Source organism: Theropithecus gelada, chromosome X (genome assembly GCF_003255815.1).
Source record: "Theropithecus gelada isolate Dixy chromosome X, Tgel_1.0, whole genome shotgun sequence".
Lineage (NCBI taxonomy): Eukaryota > Metazoa > Chordata > Mammalia > Primates > Cercopithecidae > Theropithecus > Theropithecus gelada.
In genome coordinates, this window is record NC_037689.1 from 41,932,840 (window position 1) to 41,958,561 (window position 25,722).

At 37.3% G+C, this 25,722-nt stretch overlaps 1 protein-coding gene across 6 annotated transcripts in view; it reads right to left on the bottom strand.

The window, feature by feature from the left end:
* RPS6KA3 (ribosomal protein S6 kinase A3) overlaps window positions 1-25,722 on the bottom strand; it is a 116,423-nt gene that overhangs the window by 52,838 nt on the left and 37,863 nt on the right. For 5 of the 6 annotated variants that reach the window (XM_025373627.1, XM_025373628.1, XM_025373629.1 and 2 more), the window contains 2 exons: window positions 6,341-6,457; window positions 741-822 (listed from right to left, as the gene is read on the bottom strand). In XM_025373627.1, coding sequence (XP_025229412.1) covers window positions 741-822; window positions 6,341-6,457 — 199 coding nt within the window. Of the gene's footprint in view, window positions 1-740; window positions 823-6,340; window positions 6,458-15,388; window positions 15,969-25,722 lie in introns of those variants that run through there. The other variant, XM_025373630.1, reaches the window with a different exon arrangement.

Consider the following 25,722-nt stretch of genomic DNA (forward strand, 5'->3'; position numbering starts at 1 on the left):
TTTGCTCTTGTCGCGTAGGCTGGAGTGCAGTGGTGCGATCTCGGCTCACTGCAACCTCCGCCTCCCGGGTTCAAGCGATTCTCCTGCCTCAGCCTCCCGAGTAGCTGGGATTACAGACACCCACCACCATGCCCGGCTAATTTTTTTTTTATTTTTATTTTTATTAGAGACAGGGTTTTGCCATGTTGGGCAGGCTGGTCTCAAACTCCTGACCTCAGGTGATCCGCCTGCCTCGGCCTCCCAAAGTGCTGCGATTACAGGCGTGAGCCACCGTGCCCGGCCTCTTCCTAACTACTTTTTACCTATGAGAACCAAATCCTGCATTAGGGTTTTCAAAATCACAGGCTCAGAATAAAAACTTATTTGGAGACCAGAAGTCATAAAATCCTTTAGAATAAAAGCATTTGGCACCCAGTAAATCAGTACATTTTAAAAAACATTAAAATAATTACATAAATCTGAAGATGAATCAAACCCAGTTTTAATCTTCTAAATGTCTACTTGTATAAAACCCAATATAAATTTATAATACTTCTTTTATACATGGCAACTCTGGTACTCACTAGTTAAATGATTCCTAGCCCAGTAGGAAAAATTCACTAAAAGTCAATCTAAATTTAAAGCTGGTAACAGGAACCTATTCAGAATGTAAATAACATGCCAAGGAGTCCCATGAGCTCTATTGAGACCTTTCAGTTTGTTTAGACTACACGAACACTACAAATAGCAGCAACACTTACCTTTCAGTGTGGCCTTCTTCAATACCTTCATGGCATAAAGCTGCCTAGCATCAGAGCCTGAGATTTTTTTAACTAAGAAAACCTGTATTTAAATAAGAGAAAATAAATATTACAAAGTGGTACAAACTATACCTTTGTTAAAATAAGACCCTGCTATAATAGTTTATTATAATAGATTCAGATATACTGTAGATTATTTCCCCTAAAATGTATCAATTATAAATACTAGTTATAAACAGTAGTTATAACTTGGGGTGTCAATATAAGTGAATACATTTTTTTCCATTTTGTTGTTTGCCAGTTCCCAAAGAGCATGTAACACATTAAGACAGACAAAAAAAAAAAAAAAAAAACCCCAAAAAACCTTAAACTACATATGTATGAATTAGATGGAAAAAATCCCAAAATGTTTAAAGTATAACAGGTGGTATGATGGCTCTGCTTTTAACAAAACAGAAATTCTATTGAGCTCATCAAAATTGTTTTACAGGGGTTCCTCTTGACCACAATTTCCTGTTGATACAAGTACTCACTGATGAAGGGTCTTTTCTGTATACAAAGGTTGTATATAAATCTCACTGCTCAGCACAACAATTTAAAACACTTATATTGGGCCAGGAGCGGCTGCTCACGCCTGTAATCCAGCACTTTGGGAGGCCCAGGAGGGTTGATCACCTGAGGTCAGGAGTTTGAGATCAGCCTGGCCAACACGGTGAAACCCCGTCTCTACTAAAAATACAAAATTAGCCAGATATGGTGGCTGGCACCTGCAATCCCAGCTACTTGGGAGGCTGAGGCAGGAGAATCACTTGAACCCGGGAGGCAGAGGTTGCAGTGAGCCGAGATCACACCATTGCACTCCAGCCTGGGCAACAAGAGCCAGACTCCGTCTCAAAACAACAACAACAACAAAAACGAAAAACAAAAACAAACAAAAAGAAATGGAAGAATCCTGTGCACAAATATTTAATGTGACGTAAGTCAGAACCCACCTCCCCACCTTTTTATGGTCAAATTATTGCATACACCTAAACATGAAGAACACAATTCTCAGGTATGTTATTGGGCATCCTGACTTTCCAAATATTTGTGCAAAATTAATAAAGCCTGTTCTAAATAATTCATGGTCATTCTATATCATGGCTAATACAAGACTACCAATACATCCTTTCTACTCATTTTGACCATTAGGTTCATGATTATTTCCATTGAACCTTTAAATAGATATGCCAAATAGATTTGAATTTCAACTCCTTTTCCCTATCCATTCTTTTGTAGCAGTGTTCTTATGCTGCCACAGGTGGGAAGAAGAGAAGCAGTCACAATCAATAATTAAGTTTAGGATCTGCTTTCATTCATCTGAATTAGCACATCAGGCTATTAGCACAAAATTAAAAAATGATTCATTTGACTGATTCTAGGACAAGGCAGAGTTTCTCACTTTGAGAAATTGTGCCAAGTCAATGGGCAATGACCCCAAATCAAGTGAAGAGCACCACAACTTGCAGAGAAACCCTGATGCAGGGTATGTTGCTTTCCTATAATCACCACCCCTTTCACCATGCCCCACGCTTTAGCTCCTTTCAGCCAGTTAGTGGGGAGCCAACCTAGGGAGAGAAAAGCATCATTAACCAGGGTGGATCTAAGCTCTGGAATGATGTTTAAGTATTAAGGGTAATCAGAGATGATTAATATTTTTGATGGAAATAAAATTTGATTAGGTAGAGATAATTAGGATTTATTTGATATTTAATCATCCTTAAGATTCCCTAACCAAGTTTCTTGGTTCCATTCTGTAAGAAAAATTCTCCTGGTGAATTCCAAACTTTCAACTGTTCTTTGAATCCATCTTCTTATAACACTCCAGCACTTCTTAGTTTGCAAAGTACTTTCACAACCATTTGTAACAAATCATTGTGTCGATTTTGGGAGGCAGACCTACTAGGCAATGCCTATTTTATAGCTGTCCAAACTAGGGCTTAGGGGGTTAAGTAATTTGCCCAGTGTCACAGTGGAGGTACTGGGACAAAGTCCGTGTCAGTCACCCAGCATTCTGCTTCTGCTCAGGGTGCTGTTTATCTGTTCCCTTTGGCCAGTAACCAGCCAAGCCCAGCAGGAGCAGCAGCGGTCCCAGCTGCCATCACTTCCTCCACCAGAGCATTTCTGACCTTTCCTCACTCCCCCATGAAGCTATTCTAGTCTCTGACAGGTCATCCCTGTTTCCTTGGCTTACTGTGGCCTTTCAGAATGAGTAAGAAAGGAGACAACCTATTTTGAATGTTTGGTATTTATAGTATGATATTTAAGTTACTTTTAAAGATGTAAAGGGAGAAGCATGCTAATTCCAAGAACTTAAATATTCTGTTCCCTGAAAATCTAATGTATAAAAATTACCCATCTATTTGGTTTTGAGTGGTGTGATAATTTAATACCAGATATTATGTGCTTCGCCTTTTATCATTTAATTCTCACTACTCTCCTATGGGGTCAGAACTATTACACACTCATTAATTCTTTCCAGAATTATATGCCAGGCACTGTGCTACTGGTTCAATGCTGAGACTTGATACAAGGCATGACCCTTCACTCATGGAACATTTAGTCTAGTGGGGGAGACAGCCATTAAACAAATGAAAAACTGCAATTGTGGCAAGTGCCATGAAGATGAGGTATATAATGTTCTGAGAGGGTATAACCAGGGAACATAACCTGGGAAGGATGCAGGGAAAGCCGCCTTGAGATCACAGGTGCAAGAGGAGCTAATCAGCTGAGGAAGAGGCAGGGGTAGAGCAGAGTGTTTCAGGCAGAAGGAATAAAACATGGAAAGGCTTTCTAGCAGGATGGAGCTTAAGGACTTGGTCCTGCTTAAGGACCAAAGAAGGCAGCCAATGTGACCTGAACACAGAGAGTGAAATGAAAAGTATGAAAACTGATGCTGGAGAGGTAGCTAGAGACCAGACTGAGGGGCTCCTCAGCCATCTTAAGAATTCATCTTTATTATAAAAGCAAAGAGAGGCCACTGAAAGGTTATGAGGGGTAGAGTAAAAGATTAGTTCACGCTGGCTATCATGTAAATAATCGATCAAGGCAAGAATACATTTGGAAAGACCCAGTTAGGGGACTCCGTCAATAGACCAGGAAGAAAGGTGGTAGCATATTCTGGAGGGGTGGCAGGCAGGCTTTGAGAAATCTTTACTGAATCTACAGCACTTGGTGACAGATAAGACTGGCCAGGTCAGAGTGGGATAGGGGAGGTAGGGACTAGAAATATACACCAAGAATGCTTCCCAAGTTTCTAAATTGCTTAATGAGAGAAAAATGAAATAGAACAGTTTGAGGCTTAGGGAAAGATCATGAGTTTGGTCTTAGACACTTTGACTTTAAAGTGCTTTTAAGACACAGAAAAAGAGTAAGCAGCTGTGCATAAGAATTCAGAGCTTGGAGGAGCAATCTAGATTGGAGATATAAATCTGTTATGTCAGCTGTATGTGAGTTACAATTAAGATAGTGGGCACAGAGAAAATCAATTAGTAGAGTATTAGTAATAGAGAAGAAGGCAGCCTAGAATCGAACCTTGGAGAACTTCAATATTTAATGACTGGCTAGAGGAAGGAAATAGTGATCCAAGAGGTTAAGTAACTTGCTCAAACACACACAGTGAATAAACAGAAGAAAAAAAACTGAATCGGGCCGGGCGCGGTGGCTCAAGCCTGTAATCCCAGCACTTTGGGAGGCCGAGACGGGCGGATCACAAGGTCAGGAGATCGAGACCATCCTGGCTAACACGGTGAAACCCCGTCTCTACTAAAAAATACAAAAAACTAGCCGGGCGCAGTGGCGGGCGCCTGTAGTCCTAGCTACTCGGGAGGCTGAGGCAGGAGAATGGCGTGAACCCGGGAGGCGGAGCTTGCAGTGAGCTGAGATCCGGCCACTGCACTCCAGCCTGGGCGGCAGAGCGAGACTCCGTCTCAAAAAAAACAAAACAAAAACAAACAAACAAACAAAAAAACTGAATCGAAGTCTGGCTGACCTAGAGCCCAAACTTACAACCGTTATGCTCTGCTGGCTACTTACTCTATATTTGGATTAAAAGCATCCTTTTGGGTTCAAAAGAGGTTAACAACTGTAACAAATTACCTATGGTAGCCAAGAATTGCTAAATACCCCCACTAAAATACACAAGAGAGCTAAAGTGGTGCTGTTCTGAAACTTGCAAAGCATGATATCTTCAAATATTTCCTTACAGAGAGGTGGTAAGGAATCACTGCATTGTGAAAGTTGAATGCAATCTCCAAATGTTCCTTTTGCCAAGAAACAATCTAGACCAGTGATCCCCAACCTTTTTTAGTACCAGGGACTGGTTTCATGGAAGACAGTTTTTTCATAGACTGGCGCAGTGGGAGGGGGAGATGATTTCAGAATGAAACTGTTCCACCTCAGCTCATCAGGCATTAGATTCTCATAAGGAGTGCACAACCTAGATCCCTCCCATGTGCAGTTCACAATAGGGTTTGTGCTCCTATGAGAATCGAATACTGCCACTGATCTGACAGGAGGTGGTGCTCAAACAGCAACGCTCGCCCAGGGGTTGGGGACCCCTGGTCTAAACAGATCAAGTAGCAGTAATTGTAATGCTGTACTTCTCAAAATGGAGTACAGAAGTGCCCCTGAGGTGTGCAGTGTGTATGTATGTGGTGGGAGACAAGCAGGACATGAAAAACACTGATAAAGATGTTGCATTTTTGACTGGGCGTGGTTGCTCACACCCGTAATCCCAGCATTTTGGGAGGCCGAGGCAAGTGGATCGCTTTGAGCTCAGGAGCTCGAGACCAGCCTGGGCAACATGGCGAAACCCCATCTCTATAAAAAAACACAAAAATTAGCTGGGCGTGGTGGTGTGTGCTTGTGGTCCCAGCTACTCAGGAGGCTGAGGCTGGAGAATTGCTTGAACCTGGGAGGCAGAGGTTGCAGTGAGCCGAGATCACGCCACTGTACTCCAGCCTGGGTGACAGAGGCAGATCCTGTCTTCTGCAGGAATTTTACTTGGCTTTGGGAAATATTTTTTGATGTTAAAAACAAACACGATGTTACTGAACAAAATGCAAACTTTGCACTCATTTTAAAGACAAGCCAGGAGTCAAGAAAACTTCAAAATTGTAGCAGCAGCCCCCAACCCTACTTCTTTGGGAGCATCACTCACTTTATGCTGGTATTAGAGTACACTGGAAGGGAGGCTGAGATGTGCTGTTATACTGTATTGCAAGATCACCATCCAACCCTACCCAAGGACTCAAAAAGAGGCCAGTGTACCAAGGGAACATCTTGTGATTTTTAACCATTCAAGAATCACAACTGGAGAGGTCATGTGGTCTTGAAGATAAAGTATGAAGCAAATACTACCAATTTAGTATAAGTTCTCAATGTACTTTTGAACTTTATTCACTTTCCCACACTTACTGATAGTGAGAAATGTAAAAAAACAGAAAACATTGCTGGTAGGAAGACTGGTAGCATTTCATAAAATATTTGTTTCCTCATGTGTATGAAATACATATGAAATTAAAAGACAACTTTTAAAAAAGCACACACTCATGACTTACCTTTCCAAATGATCCCTGCCCTAATACTTTTAAAAGTTCAAACTGGGAAGGATCTGCCTTTTCATGTCCTTCCTTTACATGATGTGTGATTGCAATTTCTTTGATACTGACTTCTTCCTGTTGAGATAAATATAAGGGGAGCAAACAGGGTTAGCCAGAGCTATTTTCTCCCGCTAAAAATCAAACAATATTAATTTAATCATACTAGAAATTAATTAGAAATCAATCTAATTTCTAAGCAAATTAGAAATCCTCAAATTAACATACAAAATCACCATTTACCAACCCATCAAGTGAATATGCCACACATATATACTTTCAGGTTAAGTGTCAGAGATAGTTATTATACCAGCCTACTACATAGACCAATTTAACCTCTACATGACATTTAGTACTAAATATTTCCAAGTCTTCATTCTCTCTACTGGAGATAATTAGAATAGTTTTATTGGGTGGGGGCAGAGGGTGTAAAGAAGTCTGAAAATAACAGATCGGAATAATCTGCTATGCTCTGGTGTGTGGTTATACTACGCAGAACTAATGCTATTTTTAAAAAGTGTTTATTGAGGAGAGGGGTTGAAAAATATTCCAGGGTAAAAATGGAGATTTCTAACCTCAATGTGGCTGTTTAAGTACGCTGAAGTTTTATCCCTTTGAAATGTCTGTTACTTTCTGTTTCTAGAATAATCTGGGATCTGAAAGGGGAGAAAGGAGTAACTCTAAAACACAAAAGGAGAAAAGATTTAACATTTGGATGGATAATCAGACATGGAAAAAAATGACTATTCAGCATGATGGAACAGTGAGAGGTATCTGTGTTAAGAGAAGGATTTTCAAAGATAGTGAACATTTTAATATATTTGAGGAAAAGTGTCAGAACAAAGAGAAAATATATGAAATATACACAGGATTTCAATTACTTATGTGAGATCAGCAGATTAGGTTATCTTATTTAATGAAGACACATACTGTATGTTAGTCAAAAATTACAACAAAACAAAACCTGACAAAATCAGAAACATAAGCCTGTCAAATAAAGACTAGCATTTCTATTTTGTTGACTATAATGTTTTTTTCTAGGTACATAAGTACTGTTAGTAGAATCTCAATGTGTTATGTAAACATAAATAATCTATTGTTTTTGTTATTGTCTTATCCCAAACAAATATTTGCATTCACTTAACCTTTTCTGAGATGTCCTTAGAATGCTGGCAATATAAGGAATTACAAAGATTTCTCAAAAGGACATACCAGAATATCCTAACATGGTAGCTTTTGAAAATGAGTAGTAAAAGGAAAAAAGCTCCCAGAAAAGGAGAAAAAGGAATCCAGGCCCCCTACTTTATTTCCAAGACAGAGGCTGTAATTTGTAGGTTATCCTACTACTTAGGCAGTTCAATCATACTGGACTCTCCTGGGACTTCGGGAACAATAATCAAATCATTTCCTAACATCAGTATAGCTCTTTATTTCACAGTTTCCCGTGCATTATCTCCTTTAATTCTCACAACGATCCTGTGCAGTAGGTATTAGCGTAGAACCAAGCATTAGCTGACTCTTAAGACGCTACCTCTTTCCTCCAAATAAGACCAAGGTACAAGGGTTTCAGACACCCTTTTCTCCAGAGACCAAGGGCTTCAGAGTGATAGGTGTTAGTAGTCATTAGTACAATAGGGAAGGCAGGAAGCAAATTATCAAATTTTTTTAAAAAACCTTTCAAAGAACAAAGTATATGTGGGATTAAGATTTAGACAGAAATCCAGCAAATACTATTATTGAGCACCTACTACATATCAACCCTGTGTTAGGTGTTTTTTCATGTTTTATATTCATGCTTCACAACAAATCTTTGACCACACATTAATGTTAGAGAGGACTGATATAATATAAACGAGTAAACCTTAGAACAAGCACAAACACTTCAGAGTTTTCTATGTACTCTCCCATTTACCACTAGAAATTTGACAGATCCTCTAAAAACAAACTGGTTTGAATATTCTACGGTCTGAAATTTAAAGAGATTAACTGAAGGCTAAAGATCACAAGCCAGTAAGTGGTAAATTTAGGGCTCAATTCTAGGTCTCCTGACTTTGAAAACAAGGCCCTTACCATTACACCACACTGAGATCAATGACAGGAAACCTATAGGCTTATGACCCTGGTCTTCGTAACCGGTCTGTTAGCTCAGTTGATTACAGCAGTGTTCTTTGAACTTTTTGGTAGCACATCCTTAACAGGAAAACGAACAAACAAAAAAACCCAAAACAACAAAAAACACAAAACCAAAAATCCCTACATACACAATATTTGTATCCTTAAAATTATATACACGTAAAGAAGTTCTCTTCTTTTTCTATACCCCAAAGTGCTGTCACATCATACTCTGAAGACTAACCAAGTTAATGGGCTGGATTCCAGCATGTGTCAGTCTCGTGTTAAAAACCAAACAAAGAAACAAACAAACAAAAACTATCTCTTCAAGAGCCTAATTGGAAACTAGCAGCCATTTATGCCTTTAAATTGAGGTCATGAAGAACTCTATTTTGTAATGTTATATATTTTTTACATTTTTCTTTTGTAGGTAAATGGGATGTGATTTATCAGGTAACAGTATTTTTTCACCTTATATTTCACAGCAAATCCTACAAAAATTGTTGGTCACAAATCAAGATGCAACACAAGCAGGGAAGAACAATCACCTAATTATAAACACATTCCATTTTGTAGCAGGCATACAGGATCAACCCTTACCCTTAAATAGTGTGAGCTACAATCAGGCCATGAACTTCAAAATAAACAATTACTACTCTCATCTTTGATGACTACCCTTCCTTTCATCTCATGTCAAATAAGTTACTAAAAAATGCAGAGTCTGACTGGGCGCAGTGGCTCACTCCTGTAATCCCAGCACTTTGGGAGGCTGAGGTGGGTGGATCACCTGAGCTCAGGAGTTCGAGACCAGTCTGGCCAACATGGTGAAACCCTGTCTCTAGTAAAAATACAAAAATTAGCTGGGCGTGGTGGTGGGCACCTGTAATCCCAGCTACTTGGGAGGCTGAGGCAGGAGAATCGCTTGAACCCAGGAGGCAGAGATTGCAGTGAACCGAGATCGCACCACTGCACTCCAGCCTCCTGGGCAATAAGAGCAAGACACCGTCTCAAAACAACAACAACAACAACAAAAAGTAGAGTCTAGCCTGGACAATATAGTGAGACTCTGTCTCTACCAAAACATTTACAAGATTAGCCAGGTGTGGTGGTTGGTGCGAGCCTGTAGTCCCAGCTACTCAGGGAGCTGAGATGTGAGGATCGCTTGAGCCCAGGAGGTCAAGGCTACAGTGAGCCATGATCGTGCCACTGCACTCCAGTCTGGGAAACAGAGCAAGACCCTGTCTCAAAAGAAAAAAAAAGCAGTGTCTCTCTTTGGTCCCTTCAGTATAACAACCACATACCGAAATACTATGTATCAAGCACAGTGTTGAGAACACTTTTCATTCTTTCTTTTTCTATTTCCAGTGGTATCATCAAGGTATAAGCCTTCATTACCTTTCAGCTAGAAAACTGAAACTAGATTGGTTACTCATAATATCCCTTTCTGCCTGCGTCCACTCCAATTCATCTTTTTGACAAATTCACTTTCTGAAATTATACAGCTTCAGTCATATGACCAGGCTGTTCAAAAACTCCTCCAAGTTTTCTCAAATTAAATGCACTGCTTCACCTGGGCATTCGAGGTCCTCTACAATATGGCCTCAACCTACTTTTGTGATATTATCTCCCAACATTCTCTTACACATAGCCTTTTGTCAACCCAGGTTATTTCTTATTCCCTAAACTTTTTGTTTTTAAAATCAAAGTAATACATGCACGTTAGTAATAAACAGTGGCAGAATAGCTTATGGTGAAAAGCAAGTCTCTTCTCACCCTCATGCCCAGACTTGAAAAAAAATTAGTTCTGCATCTACTTTGATAATTTCTTAATTTATTAACCTTAAGACAATGTCTACTAACTTAAGGTGAGGGACTTACTTATATTATGCCCCTTCACTTCATCATCTTCCTCTCTATTGTTTGGTAATTATATTACCTTTACATAAACTTCTCATCTTTTCTCTGCTTTGGACAGAATCCTAACTCTTCCCTTTGAAAAAGGAGGCTAATAGTGCCCATATATTCTTCCTCTTAAACTTCTTCCCATTTGCTGCTAGCTGTATATAATTTTATTAATATTAAGGCTATTAATTTTAAGAAAATTAACATTTCCTCCTGCAACCACAACCAAATCCTTCATGCTCTCTCTATAGCCTAATTCTAAAGTTGAAAGCCTATAGACAACAGCATCCATATTATCATGACAATATATGGTTCAAATGAAGGCTAAGTAATATATTAAATTTCCTCTTATATGGGCCCATAACAACGACTCCCAGGCCAATCTAAGGGGACTTAAAAAAAATTAAAAATAAAAACTTCATTACATGTTAAAATGGTTACTTCACTGTTTTCAGTTTCCTATGTCTCTTTCTTAGATTACCCCCTTGTAACTTCCAAAGAAAGGTGTCCTGGAAGAAAACTTTCTGAACCTCACACATCTGTAAATGTTGTTATTTTGTCTTCCCATTTGTATAGTTTGGCTTAGTACCAAATTCCAGAAGAAAAATAATCTTGCCTCAGAACTTTGACACCATAGATCCACTGCCTTCTAGTATCCAGTTCTGCTGATGAGATGGATGATGCTAGTCTAGTCACACTTTTTGGTAGGTCTGGTTTTTCTTTCTGGAAGTTTTAAAGATTTTCTCTGTCCTTGTGTTTCTGAAGTTCCCCAATAGTGAGATAAACAGGGTCTTCTTTCCTTCAGAATGCTAGATGCTTGGTGAATCTTTATAATCTAAAGACCTGAATTCTTTAACTTTGTGGGGAATTCTAACATTTCTTTGATAATTTCCTTCCACTCATTTTTCAGGGCTTCTCTTTTTGTGACTCTTCTACTAATTGAATACTGTATATCTGAAATGGAATCCTTTATGTCATTTTTTTTCTCTTATTTTCTGTTTCCACTTTTTTTTTTTTTGAGACAGGGTCTGGCTCTGTCACCCAGGCTGGAGTGCAATGGTGCAGTCTCAGCTCACTGTAGCCTCAACCTCCTGGGCTCCAGCAATCCTCCCACCTCAGCCTCCCCAGTAGCTGGAACTACAGGCATGTGCCACAACACCTGGCTAATTTTTTCATTTGTTTGCAGAGACAGGGTCTCACCACATTGCCCAGGCTGGTCTGAAACTCCTGAGTTCAAACAATCCGCCTGACTTGGCCTCCCAAAGTGCTGGGGTTACAGGAATGAGCCATCATGTCCAGTACTGTCTCTATTTTCTAAGAGACTTTCTTGACTTTATCTTCCCACTTTCATACTAAATTTTTTATTCTGGCAAATCTTAAAGTAAATTTTCAAGTGTTTCTTTTCTTTGTGTGTGTGTATGTGTGTGTGTGTTTTAAAAAGCATCTTCCTCCACTCCCTACTCTCTTCCCCCCAAAACAGATGCGATCATTTCAAACCTCTTTAGGGATACAAACAGGGATTTATAAAATATTTTTCTAAATCAGGGCTCAGAGAGTACGGAAAATACTCTTGAGGATGGAGAGAAAAGATAATTCCTGTGGCAAGTTTGACATTGGTTCAAGTTTCAAAAACCTGCCACTGTTTTATCCTGAACACGCTTTTCTGTTCCAAGTTTAAATTTCATAAGACCTAAATTTTCACTAATCACACCAGCAAACTAGTTTCTATCTACTTTACATATATGCAAAATTACAGTAGTATAATAGGCAAAATATCCTGGGTTGAGATCTCGATGCCCAGATCGTACTTAATGTCACCAGGTCATAGGACCATGACTATTTTAGAAATGAATCTAAGGTTCAACCAGGACATAATACTAATGCTTGGGCAATCTTGGACAACAGGTAGGAAAGCAACAATGTACTTTTCTAGCTCATACTTGGAATCTAATGAGATGGATGCAGAAAGGAATATCAGATTTCCAAGGGCAGTGATAAGCCAAGAACAGACTGACATGTGCATGTGACAAACATATCTTATGTCACTAAATCACCTGTTACTGAAATAAATCTGTCACATGAAAACATAAAATTATAGTTTGACTTGACATTTTATAAAACTGTGTTTTTGCCTATACATGGTAAAGCAGCTATATTAATAGTTTTATGGAAAAAATTATGTTAATAAACTGGAACAGAGACATAAATTATATACACTCTAATTATTCTGTGAGGCTCACATATTTTTACATTCTCTGGCACAACTGTTTTTTAAATGATAAATGGGTATCTGTCCATTCACTACCACAAAAAACTAACTTTGTGCATTTAAAAACAGTAATAATAAATTCCATGTTATTATTTTTACATAGACTATGTTGATTTGATAAGCAAAAGTCTGACTGTAGGCAAAATTTTGAGGATGGCAGCAGATCTACATCACGCCCTGTTTCATTCTTCCTACATTTCCACCCCTTTCAGACATTTGCCACCTCCCTCAGCCTAGGTGTTCAATACCCTTAAGCTATGTACGGGAATTCACTAATTCATTCTTCCATCCATTTAAATATTTATTTTTGAGCACCCGATACATGCTAGGTACTCTTCTAGGAGCTGGGATATACAGTAAGTCAAACGGACCAAAAACTTTGCCTTTTTGACAACAGACCAAATAATAATAATAATAATAATAATAATAATAATAGGTAAATAAAGGTTAGAACATGATAAATACTACGAAGAAAAGATACTGAGTTGAGTAAAGGGATGAGAATAGCAGACATGGAAAGGGGGGATTGTAATTTTCAATAAAGTAGTCAGGGCAGGCTTTATTAAGAAGATGCTATTTGAGAAAGACCTGAGGAAGGTGAGAAAGTCAAGCACCTGGGGGAAAAGCATTCCTAGGAGAGGGATGAGCCAGTACAAAGGCCAGAGTGGGAGCACACCTGGACACTAGAGTTTAAATCAGAGTATGAAAGAGACGTAGAGAAGAGTGAGGTCAGAGAGAGAACTAAAACTCAGGTGGCTCTCCTGCTTTTGCTTTTTCCTGAACGCCTGGTCCCAGTGAAAATGTTTCTGATCTATGACATATTCTGTTAGGACCATTCCTTTTCGTTGGAAGGCCATTCAAATTATGGGCCACGTATTGTACTAGGTGTTAGAGATACTAAGACAATTTATTGGATCTCAAAGATTTATTATTAGATAAATATTTGTTGAGATATGACCCCGATGGATAAAACGAAGTCAGTTCAGTTGAAACATATAATTTTAGAAATTCTGTAAAGAGTGTCATTTTGGACATCATGGAAAAATGAGGAGAAAATTTATGGGCAGGTAGATCTTTTGGTATCCCTCAGTCATACAGAAAGCCACCCAGTTTGTTTCCCAGGACCAACAAAAGGTCCTTAGGTTTACACCTCAATGGTCTTTAAGGTCCACTCTTTAGTGGGGAAAAAAATAATCTAATGTTTCCTTTTCAAGTTGTAAGAGAAAAATATCATTTTGATCTTAAAATGTAAAAAGGATTAAAGAAACTGAAATTAATGCTATTTGAATTATCGAAAACCTAATATTGTAACATGCTAACTAAGAAAACAAACTGAGAGATATTAACTGATTTCAAAGAATGATTCAACGTTTGGCATTATGCCCTGCCTTGTATACATAATTTCCTTTTTCCTCCCCTCCCTTGAGTCAGGAAGTGTGTTCTTGAGGCATTTGTATTTTCTAAATTGTTTTGAATGCCAGAAAATATTATTGAAGCTTGAAGTAAAATATTTAAATGTTTCTTGGTAAAAATCAGTAAGTATTTTCTAACTATGGATGTGTAACCATTTTTTGTTGTACCATAAAAAAGAGCTTACAAATGAAAAATGCATACTTTATTTGTCCCTTAAATGTCATTCTAAATTAAACTATCACCCTTTATATAGATACCTATAGTTCTATAATATGTAGTTTTATTTTAAAAAGATATGTTAACCTCTTTGTAGATGATCAAGATACATAAAAATTAATTTGTTGTGACACAAAATTAGGCTGGTTATTCAAGCCATGGTGTGAAACTACGTATTAAAATATTCTAGATTACAATCTGACTGAATTCGATTCACTTCATTTGCTATGGAATGATAAATAAATTCAACATTTTTCATTTAACCAAATTCTTTAAGAGAGCTTTAAGTTCTTATAAGTCAGCTCCTTTTATCTATGTTTGAGAAAACAGCAAGCTGGTTCTCCAGATTAACATTTCTAATCACTGCCACAAAGAGCAGAGTTTTCTCCCAATCTGGAATCCCGATCAGCAAATTTAATTCTCTTTAAAGAGCTGCTGGATAGTACAATTCTCATGGCAAAATATCAAGTTGATTTTGGCAGGATTATAGATTAAATATATTGCAAATTAACATCCACTAAGCCCATTTTAACAGAATAATTCTTTGAAAATTGTTCCTACTCTAAATCAGATAAAATTACTTGCTTAAAGTTATTTAAATATGGAGTTGCTTAAAAACTTCCATGTTTTTACAGGAACCAATTTCCACCAAAATGTGATTTTAAGTTATTGACTGCTTAAAATAACATACTCTCCTACCCACTAAAGTTGTTTTCATTATAGTAATCTCCTAAATATTAGCAAATTTGCAATTCTGTTTATGCCTGGTTTAATTTTGAGAATTACAGTCATTTGTTTTACTATAAAAAATTACAAACACTAGCAAGATAAAAATTACTCTAGCACTAAAAAAACAAACAAACAAACAAAAAAAACCCAATATGAAAGTAAGTTGACAAAATATACAGAGTTGAAATGTATAATATACATAACTGGTTTACTTTTAGTAAACAGAGATATTATCCTTTAAACGTTCTATCAAAACTGGTTTTGAATTTTGAAAAGCTGCTTTAAAGAACATATAAAATAATTACTATAATTATAGTTAGCTCCAACTAAAACATTTTATTCTTTAAAAGAAGGTGAACAGAGCTTACCTGTATAGAGCGAACACGAAAAGACAAAAATTTAAACATGGCTACGAAACCATGATGGTGATAAAAGAATTTCTGACGGTAAAACTTAAGTTAGAAAGGGAAGGCCAAGCCCCTGCAAAGTTTTCTCCTACCAGCTGTTCCGGCAATTAGAAAATTTCCTGTCAGGCGGGTCCTGAAAATGCTAGAAAAAGAGGCCGGACAATTTTCCTGTGGTAAAAGAAAGAAGAAACCTGCCGACAGGGGCACTAATGTAGCTGGATAGGTAGGGAGGCCAGAACAGGAAACCAAAACAGATTTGCTGATAGCCAAATCCTGTTGAAATGTTCTTTTCTCCTAGTTCCCAGCAATCCGAACAATTTTCATAACCAGTGAAACAAACGTTATTTTAGAATCCTGAGAAATGCCAGAATTTCTTAACTATATGACCCTTTAAAACAACTGAAACTAGTTGCCACTACTAAAAGTTGCTAAACTGATGCACAAGTGGAATTTGACCCTTTGCAGTGTGTTTACACACACACTCAAGCCGTGGTCTCAAGACAATTTTAAGGTTATACACAGGCATGTCATGGGTGTTCCCTGTCAATGAGGAAGAGTTTCATAACTACAGGTAGAAAATGAAGACCACAGGCAAGAAACTTTTAAAATTGTGATGTAAGGACAAATGTGACCTGTCTTAAATGAAAGTAAATTACTTTTGAATTTATGTTAGTCATAAGCATTAATTATCAACCAGATTCAAGACTTAAAGGCCCATAGTTAAAACTCATATTCCTAGTTGATAAAATATAAGTTAAAAAAAAAAAAGAAGTCCAATCCTTGGGTTATTAGCAAAATGGAACACTTAAGAAGCCATCTTGGAAAAGAAGGAGGGGTCAAGCTACCATATAATCCCTCACTCCATTTCATTTCATACTGTAATACCTTATAGAAATTTTTCTAAGGTATTTTTGCTTTGGAAAATGACAAGTATGCCAACATTCAGAACATAATCACTGTAATAGTGGCATTTAAAACAACCAAAGAACAGCAGCTTCAAGAGTTGTGGGATAATGCTCTACTTAATGAACATTTAATCTATGTGGAACCAACAAAAACCTCAAGGGTTAATCTACACAGCCTGTAAGAATTTAAAATCATGGAATTTTCAAAACCTGAAGACGCTCTAGAAAGTACCAAGAATAATTGGCTCACTTTCTGGATAAAGAAACTGTGGTCAAGGTAGGCCCATTTTTGATGATAGAGCTATCTATAATGGGAGTTCAGTTTAGTACCCACTTACTGAGCAAACATTAGAGAGCTCATTATGTGCTACAGATCCTACATGAAAAGCCAGGACTCTTCCTCCTCTATCAAATTTTTATGAAAATGTTCTATAAATGACCTAATGGAAGTTGAAGAGTAACTAAAAAAAAAAAAACCTTGCTCAATTTAAAAAATTATCTTATATAACCAAATACATTAGCAGCAACAGGGACCCAAATAAATATCTAAGATAGAACTTTGAATTCTGCCTGGAAAATTGTGCACTCCTCTTGTTTAAAAACGCATGCTTCAGTTTTTCAGCAAGGCAGGCACTTAGGAACTCTCCCATCTCCCAAAAGGAATTACTTAAGACTCCTTACAACACTCCAAAAGGGCAGCAAGGCAAGGACAACCACCTAACACAGAATGGCAGTCTGAACATGAGGTGGCTCTTGAGACTATGTCAGGAAAAAGCATCATGTTTACTGCACAACTAATGAAGTAGGATATCTCTGTAAGTAGCAGTCACTGACTTTACTCAAGTAATATTTTTAAACACGAGCAACCAAATACCCTTTTTTAAACGTAAAGGATTAGTGAAAATTGGCTTTAATTACTACTAGTGCTCAGGTTAATAATTCACATTTTGCTGTGTGTTATGCTTTTTAATAATTAGCACTAAGAAATGAAGCAATATTTCAGACACCAAAATCTGAAATAAGTCTCCAAGTTGAAATGATACCTTAATTAAAACAGTGTGGTACTACTATAAAACACAAATAGAGTGACAGAAAAGAATGTGGCACTGTACATCAGAGGGAGATGTTAGGATATATGGCTACCTGTTTGGAGAATGCAGATACCATAAGGGAAAGTATTAATACAGATTTGATTATAAAAGTTTAAAAGGTCTTTATATCAAAAGGCACCGAAAACAAAGTTAAAAGACTAGCTGATGTGATTGGAATTCCTTATAATCACATTACAATTCATCAATGAGCAACTGCTTTATTCAGGTGTTATCTATCTCCTAACCAGAATGTGAGCTCTTAAAGTCCTTTAGTACATCTCTTATGGTATTTATTACTGTTTAAGCACATCCCATTGCCCAGATTAATCTTGAGATTAATACCAAATATCACACATAAGACCTCAAATAAATGGCTTCCTTAATAAGTATCATATGCTGAAATCTGAAATGGATGCTACTTGTGTGGTTGTGCACATGAAACTAGATACTGTTCTTTTTTTCCATCTCTAACTTTAAAATTTCTTAAAATTTATCTTACTAAATTTTTGTTTTAAACATTTTATTGATTTAATCATTTACCTTATTATTTAAAAAGTAACTATTATAAAAATAATGGATGCCCATTATTGAAAACTTAGATAATAAACAAAAAGGGAAAAAATTTAAAAAATCACTATTTTGGTGATTTTCTTTCCAGTCTTTTCTATGCACATATATGAACCATACTACACATAGTATCACTTTTTCCGTAAAGGGACAGATAGTAAATATTTTCAGCTTTGCAGGACATACGGTTTCTGTCAACTCTGTCAGTGCAGTGAGAAAACGAATGGGTAAGGCTGTGTTCCAATAAAACATCTTTTACAGAAACAGGTGACAGGCCCATGAGTGTAGTTTGCTGACCCCTGTTCTCTATTCCTCAATGCATTATTAATAACTGTTGAAAATTCGATTATACAAATCTCCTGTTGTTGGGCCTTTGATCTACACCATGGTGCTGTCCCATCATTTGTACACATTCACATTTAGAAATAATTTCTAGAAGTAGAACTGTATATTCAAGAGTATGCGGCATTAAGGTTTTTGATCCTAACTTATTTGACACGATGTCCTCCAGGAAGAACCTGAATAATAAGGAGGGAACCACATCAAGACCTTGGGCAGGGGCAAACTATAGCCAGGTCTGGCCAGCCTAAGGGCCAAATCTGCCCATGTCCATCTCTGTTTAAATATTATCTTCAACTGTGTTTGCCCTACAATGGCTACCACTGAGTTGAGTATTTGCAAGAGAGATCATATGGCCTACAAAGTTTAAGATATTTATTTACTATCTGGCCCGTTATACACAAAGTTTGCTGACTCATGGGGTAGAGTCCTCAAACAGAATGAACAGCAAATGCCAAAGCACAGAGATAGGAATGAGCTTAATGAATTCAAGACACGAAGGAAAGGCCACAGTGGCTAGAATGCGATGAACATCAAGGAAAGGGTAAGGAAATGAAGAGGTAGCTTAGGGCCATATTAAGTGAGGCCTTAGACCCAAGAAATTTGGGTTTGTATTTTATTTCAAGTGTAATGGGAAACGAATCTTCCTCATTTTAGGCAATGACATTACTACCTTTCTCAAAAACCTATGAGTCCTTTTTGGCCTTTTCTTTCTTATCTAATTTCCTTCCTTTCATATTTAATCCCTCAACAAATTCTAATTTTATCTCAAAAATAAACCTCAAATCTGTCTATTTCTATTTCCTCTGCCATTCCCAGTACAAACTATCATCTATTGCCATAAAACTGGTTTCTCTGCTTCTAAATTTTCCCTGTGCAATCCTTTATCTTCACAGCAGCCAGAATCATCTTAAAACAGAACTCAGACTAATTTATGCCCCTACCTCAAATTCTTCAATGGCTTCCCATCACAGAACAAACTCCAAACTTCCCATAGTCTACAGAGCTTAAAGTAAGCAGTAGTAAATGCTACCTTGATCCTGACTTGGAGATATACTCACTAATTCATCCAGACATAATGTGAATATTTGGTCTTAGATATATAAAGTCTTTACTAAAAGAAGAATGAGTGTTAAGTTTTGTGTAATGTCTTTTTATCTATTAATACTGTCACTTAATTTTTCCTCCTCTGATTTACTGATAACTTAGACAAATAAATTTCTTAATATTGACCTATGCTTGTATTTCCAGGAAAAAATCCATTGTTTTAATATAATTCTATACTTAATTTGTAAATATTTAGGATTTTTGCATTTATATTCATGAATTAAATTGGCACATGGTTTCCTTTTCTACGCTATCTCATTTTTGGGGCTATGCTAATTCTATAAAACAAACTAGAAGGCAAGGCAGATTTTTTCCTATGTTTTGTGACAACTTAAAGACCACAGAGTGATCTATTTCTTGAAAGTTTCAAAGATTTTTCTCTTAAGAAATCACTGAGCTTGGCACAATAACCGGGGACAGAAAGTGTGGTAGTGCTAATTTTTTATGATTTCAACTTCTCCCAAGGCTATTGGTATACTGCTTCTCTCTCCCTTCCCAAATTTAGATGTTCCTAAAACACCATACATTTCACCAACTTTCATATTAGTATACTGTTACAGTTAGTATTCTATTAAGTTTTTGAAATTAAACCTAAGGAAAATTTCAACCAGATGCAAAAGCAGACAGAATAGTATAGCCTTCATGTGCTCATCACCTAAGTTTAATAATTTTCAACTCATAGCCAATCTTGTTTCATATGCTCACTTCCCCAACTCCTGTAGTTAATTATTTTGAAGCAAATCTCAGACATTATATCATTTTATCTGTAAATATTTGGGTTGTTATGATGTTTTAATCTCCTTCCTATCTGTGCTTATATCCTGTTTTGCTTTCCTAATGTTGTGGATTTGCTTTTGTGTGTTTTCCCTTGTTTTCTAATTCGCTGATTTTTGAAATTATATTTAATTCCTTCCTCTTGCTTTTTATAGGTTTACTTTGTAGTTCTTTTTTTCTAGTTTCCTTCACTGAGTCCTTAGTTGTTTTGAGTTCTCTTATTTATTAATAAAGTTTTCTTTCAAGTATAACAATAACGTTTAAGATACTACTATATTCTAGGCACTGTGCTTTACATGAAATTATCTCAGTTGATGCTCACCAATGAGGTGGGAACTATTATCCACACTGGATGAACAGACTAAGGCTTAAAGAGAAGTTAAATAATCTGCTGCCCAAGTTCTTATAGTTTGGATGTGGAAATGGTCATGATGTTGGTGGAAGCATAACCAGGTAATTTGGTGTGGGGAAGGAGAGTGCACATGAATGGTTGGTGGCTGACTTAGGTTAAAAAATAGGAGGTGCTAAACCTTTTCATCAGACCCTAAAGGAAGAGGGTTGAGTATGGGGACCGTGGCAGAGCTCCTGAAAACTTTTCTACACCATACATAACACCTGTCTGGCAAAACCCCAACCATGATTAAACCCAATTATTAACCATCCTCATGACCCCATGATGAGTGAACCCTGTTGAAAAAAAAAATTGACCCATATGATAAAAACTTAAAATTAACATGTTCTTAATTGATTCCATTGGATACATTTTTGTGTGTGGATCATTCCTTTTCTCAGACACTAAAAGATTTAATTTATAAGGATTTCCATCTAAGTGTAGGACAGTTAATTTTTTTAAGCACACATCCATCAACAGACAGTGTTATAAAGTGGTAAGAGCTTACGGTTTTAAACCAGAGATGGGAAACAAGTTTCATGAAGATGATCAACTTGAAACAAATGGCAGTGACTTCCTAGAGCACTGAGCAGGATTTCCTACAGCACTTTCAAAGTCCTGTCTAAATGGAAAGCATGCTATTTTTCACTCACAGAATCTCCTGTGGGCATGAAGAGAGGGTGAGAAGCAGCAGCACCATAGCCCCAGGTCTGAATTTTGCAGTTAAGTCACAAAATGCCCTAGGTGGTATTGCTTCTCTCCCTGTCCACACATTTCTTTTTCTTGCTTAGCCTTAAGTTCTTTTTACTTAGTCATGCTTGTCTAAAATAGTTAAATTAAAATACTCATTTAGGTAAAGGGGTTACAACTTTCCATATGCCAGTATTTCAGGTTGACTCAACCAACCAACCATTCATACTTGAACATAATTAAGTCACTTTGCTTTCTTACAAAATATGGATGAGATCACTGAAACTGAAGGAATGGGTATTGTGATGAATACACCAGAACAGAAGAGAAGCAATTTTGGGTCAGAGGCATCATACGAGGCAGGCAAGCCATGATAAAAAAGGGAGGGTTTTTTTTTTTTTTTTAAGCTCTTAGGGGTGGAGGAACAGGACACTAGGAAGTGAAAAAATAGCCCTGAAAGAGAGCCAAAAATGTAGCAAAAGGAAACCTTTGCTTGTGCTTGGAAATTTTCCTGGTGTATACACACTCTATTTAATTCCACCATGCGGTGCTAATTATACTGCTATTTATCTCAGAAATATTTTCCTAAGTGGCATATACTTAAATCTACTAGGGTATTTTCCCTCAAGCTCTGAGTGCTCAAATACACTCTCAACCAATGAGAGTTAGAATGGCAGACAATACACAATCAGTCAATAAGTGTTATTAATATACCATGGTACAAATTTTCCCTGCCAATGAGCACTCTATTGTATTTTCCTGTGTTGAGTGAGTAATTCACTGCCTACTGTCTACTCTGCTGGGGCTTCTCTGTGTTTGAATCATGATGACTGTAATAGGTGTGCAATGGTGTGCTGTTAACATGGCTGTTAAGGATCATTTTGGATGCTCAAATGCAAGTTTTAAGGCAGCTTTGTGTGAAGTAAAAGTTTTTACTTCAGTTAAATAAAGACAGGAAAGGGCTGAAACTTTAGAGAGCCAGAAGAAAGGATAACAGCATTAAAATGGCAGAAGATGGAAAAGAAGTAGGGCCAAGTAGAGTGGCTCATGCTTGTAATCCCAGCACTTTGGGAGGCTGAGGCAGGTGGATCACTTGAGGTCAGGAGTTCGAGACCAGCCTGATCAACACAGTAAAACCCCATTCTCTAAAATACAAAAATTAGCTGAGTGTGGTGGCATGTGCCTGTGATCCTAGCTACTTGGGAAGCTGAGGCAGGAGAATTGCTCGAACCTGGGAGGTGGAGGTTGCAGTGAGCCACTGCACTCCAGCCTCAGTGACAGAGTGAGACCCTGTTTCCAAAATAAATAAATAAATAAATAAATACACACACACACACACACACACACACACACACACACACATACATACATACCTAAGAAGTAGATCTAAGATATGGGAGACAGGCAGACAGCAGGACAAAGAACAAAGGGCAAGAGAAGAGATTAAGTGTGTGAAGAACGGAAAAATCCAGTCAGAACAGAATGGCTCTATCACAAATAGAAACCTAGGGGATATGTTCAAGAGACATCACAGGATTAACTCCATACACTAAGAAGGTCTGAGTGACGGTATTTAACGTTCAGGAGAAATCGGGCTGTCCTTTATGACCATCCTTTTAGTCAAACTGATTTAGCTATCTCCAACACATCTCACTTTTCCTCCCTTTGACTTTTGTTTACACCATTTTCCCATAAAAGTGCATTTACCCAAATGTTGACATTTACTTCTCAAAAATCCTGTACCTATTTTTTAAGACTCAGGTTAAATTTCATGCCTTCTGTGAATTTTTGCTTGATCACACCAGTTACAACTACTTTTTAAATTTCACTTAAATTTTTATCAAAGGCTAAAGTGTCAAAAAGTATTTCAAGGCTTGTAATGAGAAAGCAGCAGTATTCTATGCTCTTGGTACCCTTTCAGTTCTTTTCATTGTTCCCTCTGGTATTTGCCTTTATATGATAAATAATAATCTTATAATACTTTCTCTTGATTCATCAATTTCAGATATTACCTTTAGACATCCTATTACAGATGACTCGGCACTCATATCACAGATTTTGGTTAAACCAATATTTAGTCTTTACAATTATTATGACTATGTAAACACTGCTCACTGCCTAGGTAAAGAATATACTTTAGTTACATCTCTTGTGTGCAATTTTTATTTTTCCTTAAGTTTGCAGTTGCTTTGTTTTTAAATTTGCTTTTATTTTCTTTGTACCTATTTCAAATTCTTCCTACTCTGCAACAGCCTCTCAAGTGAATTTTCAATACTCAAGCCTATTTAGATTCATCACTTCTATTCCCCCACCTCTTCCCCCAATCCTATTCCTGGAGGCAGCATTCTTGAAATTATCTGTCTACTTCAATCTGGACTGAGTACTCTCTAAGCTTCCTGCATGAACTAGTCTTCTGAAGCTTCCTTTAATCATCATAATGGGAAAAAACTTTCATCATGCTTGCAGTACTGGATCTTTTGTTTGCCGAATCCCATGTCTCTCTTACTTAGTTAATAACCCCCTAGTGTTGGCAGAGCCCATTTTCCAGCAACTTCCTAAAATAGGTTCATATCTGAAAATATCTTGGCTGAAAACCATTTTCACTAATCATTTTAAAGGCATTGCTCCTTGTTTTCTAACTTCCAATGCTGAAAAGTCTAATATTCTTCTATCCAATCTTTTATATAGGATTTAAAAAATCTCTAAAAGCTTAGGGTCTTCCCTTTATCCCTAGTGTTTTGATATTTCATAGAGATGACCCTTCTTGAGAGTAGGGCTTTTTAAAATTTCTCTCATTAATAGGCTTTCAGAGGGATGTTGTAATCTGGAGACTCATGGTCCTCATTTTGGAAAACTGGCTTTTTTTTTTAAAAATTTGGTATTTTAGTATTCCACTTAATCTAAAAGCATGATTATCACTATACCATTATGAAAGAAAAGATGCTGTCAATTAATATATGTCACACTATGAATTATAACAACCATTCTGATTTCAAAGATATTAAAATGTAAAAAACAAAAAATATGTTTCTTACGGTATTTCTTTCCTGCTTTCTTCCCCTTCATTTCCTCTACTGTCGCTTTCTGGAATTCCTATTAGTTAGATGTTAGATTGCTCTTCTTTCTTTTTCTTTCCTACTTTCTACCTCTTATTGTTCTACTTTTTGAGAGTTTTCCTCAATTTTAGCTTGTAAATGTTCTACTAAAATGCAAAACATTCCTATTGTATTTTTAACTTCTAAGAGTTTCTTCTTTTATGATTTCTTTTTTATGGCAATTTACTTTTTCTTAGGGAATCAATTTTGTCTCAACACTCAGAGGACACTAATTAAACTTGCTTTTTCCCTGCATTGTTTGTTCCTCCAAGATCTCATTATTTTATACTGGAAGACTTCCTCACATAACTGGTGATATTTGGCTTTCCATAAATATTTGAGAGTGAGGCACTAAGAAGTGGCCTGGCAGTTATGTGGCTTGTCAACTGGGGAGGCTTTCTTATAGGTTAACTGGCCAACTAGGCAGCCTTTACACTAAAGGTCTCCCAAAGGACAGTATCTTACATTTCTTCAGTCACAACGCCCATCCTCCTTTCGGGAGGATATGGTCCTAGTGGTTGGAATGGGACCAGGTCACCATTCAGTAATAGGTTTTCACTTGACCTCCCTGTTTCCAGCCCAGTGCCTTACCCTACTTCTTCCTGTGTCCAAGGTGCCCAAGTATACAGCTTCTCTGGTTTTCTCTGTGAAATACCTTCTGTCTCCAGAGGAGAGAGGATCTAGAAACTCTTTATATCAATATTCAACCAATCTCTGTTTTCAGCCCCATACCATACATCCACATTCCACAGTACCTGGTGACCCCATTTTTGAGCTCTTCTGAGGCTCTGGGGGCCTTGAATAAGACTTGCTCACCATTAGGATATTCCTCTAAAATCACTTACGCTCTATTAATTTCATCTTGTTACCACTCTTCTTTTTTTTTTTTTTTTTTTTTTGAGACGGGGTCTCGCGCTGTGTCACCCAGGCTGGAGTGCAGTGGCGCGATCTCGGCTCACTGCAAGCTCCGCCTCCCAGGTTCACGCCATTCTCCTGCCTCAGCCTCCGAGTAGCTGGGACTACAGGCGCCCGCCACCACGCCCGGCTAGTTTTTTGTATTTTTAGTAGAGACGGGGTTTCACCATGTTAGCCAGGATGGTTACCACTCTTCTATCTGCTTTTCATATTTATATCTTGTGGTTGAAGTTACAGTTATCTTCTGATTTCAAAGACCAAAATTCTGATTTCTTATTCTCCTTGTTGTTTTGGTTGGTAATTTCCCAGAGGAGAAGAGGACAAAAACAACTTTATTTTGCCATTTGTAAAGCTGCAAGTTTCCCTTATATGCTTCTGTAACAACGAATGTAGCAGAGTACTTGGCACCTAATAGACATTC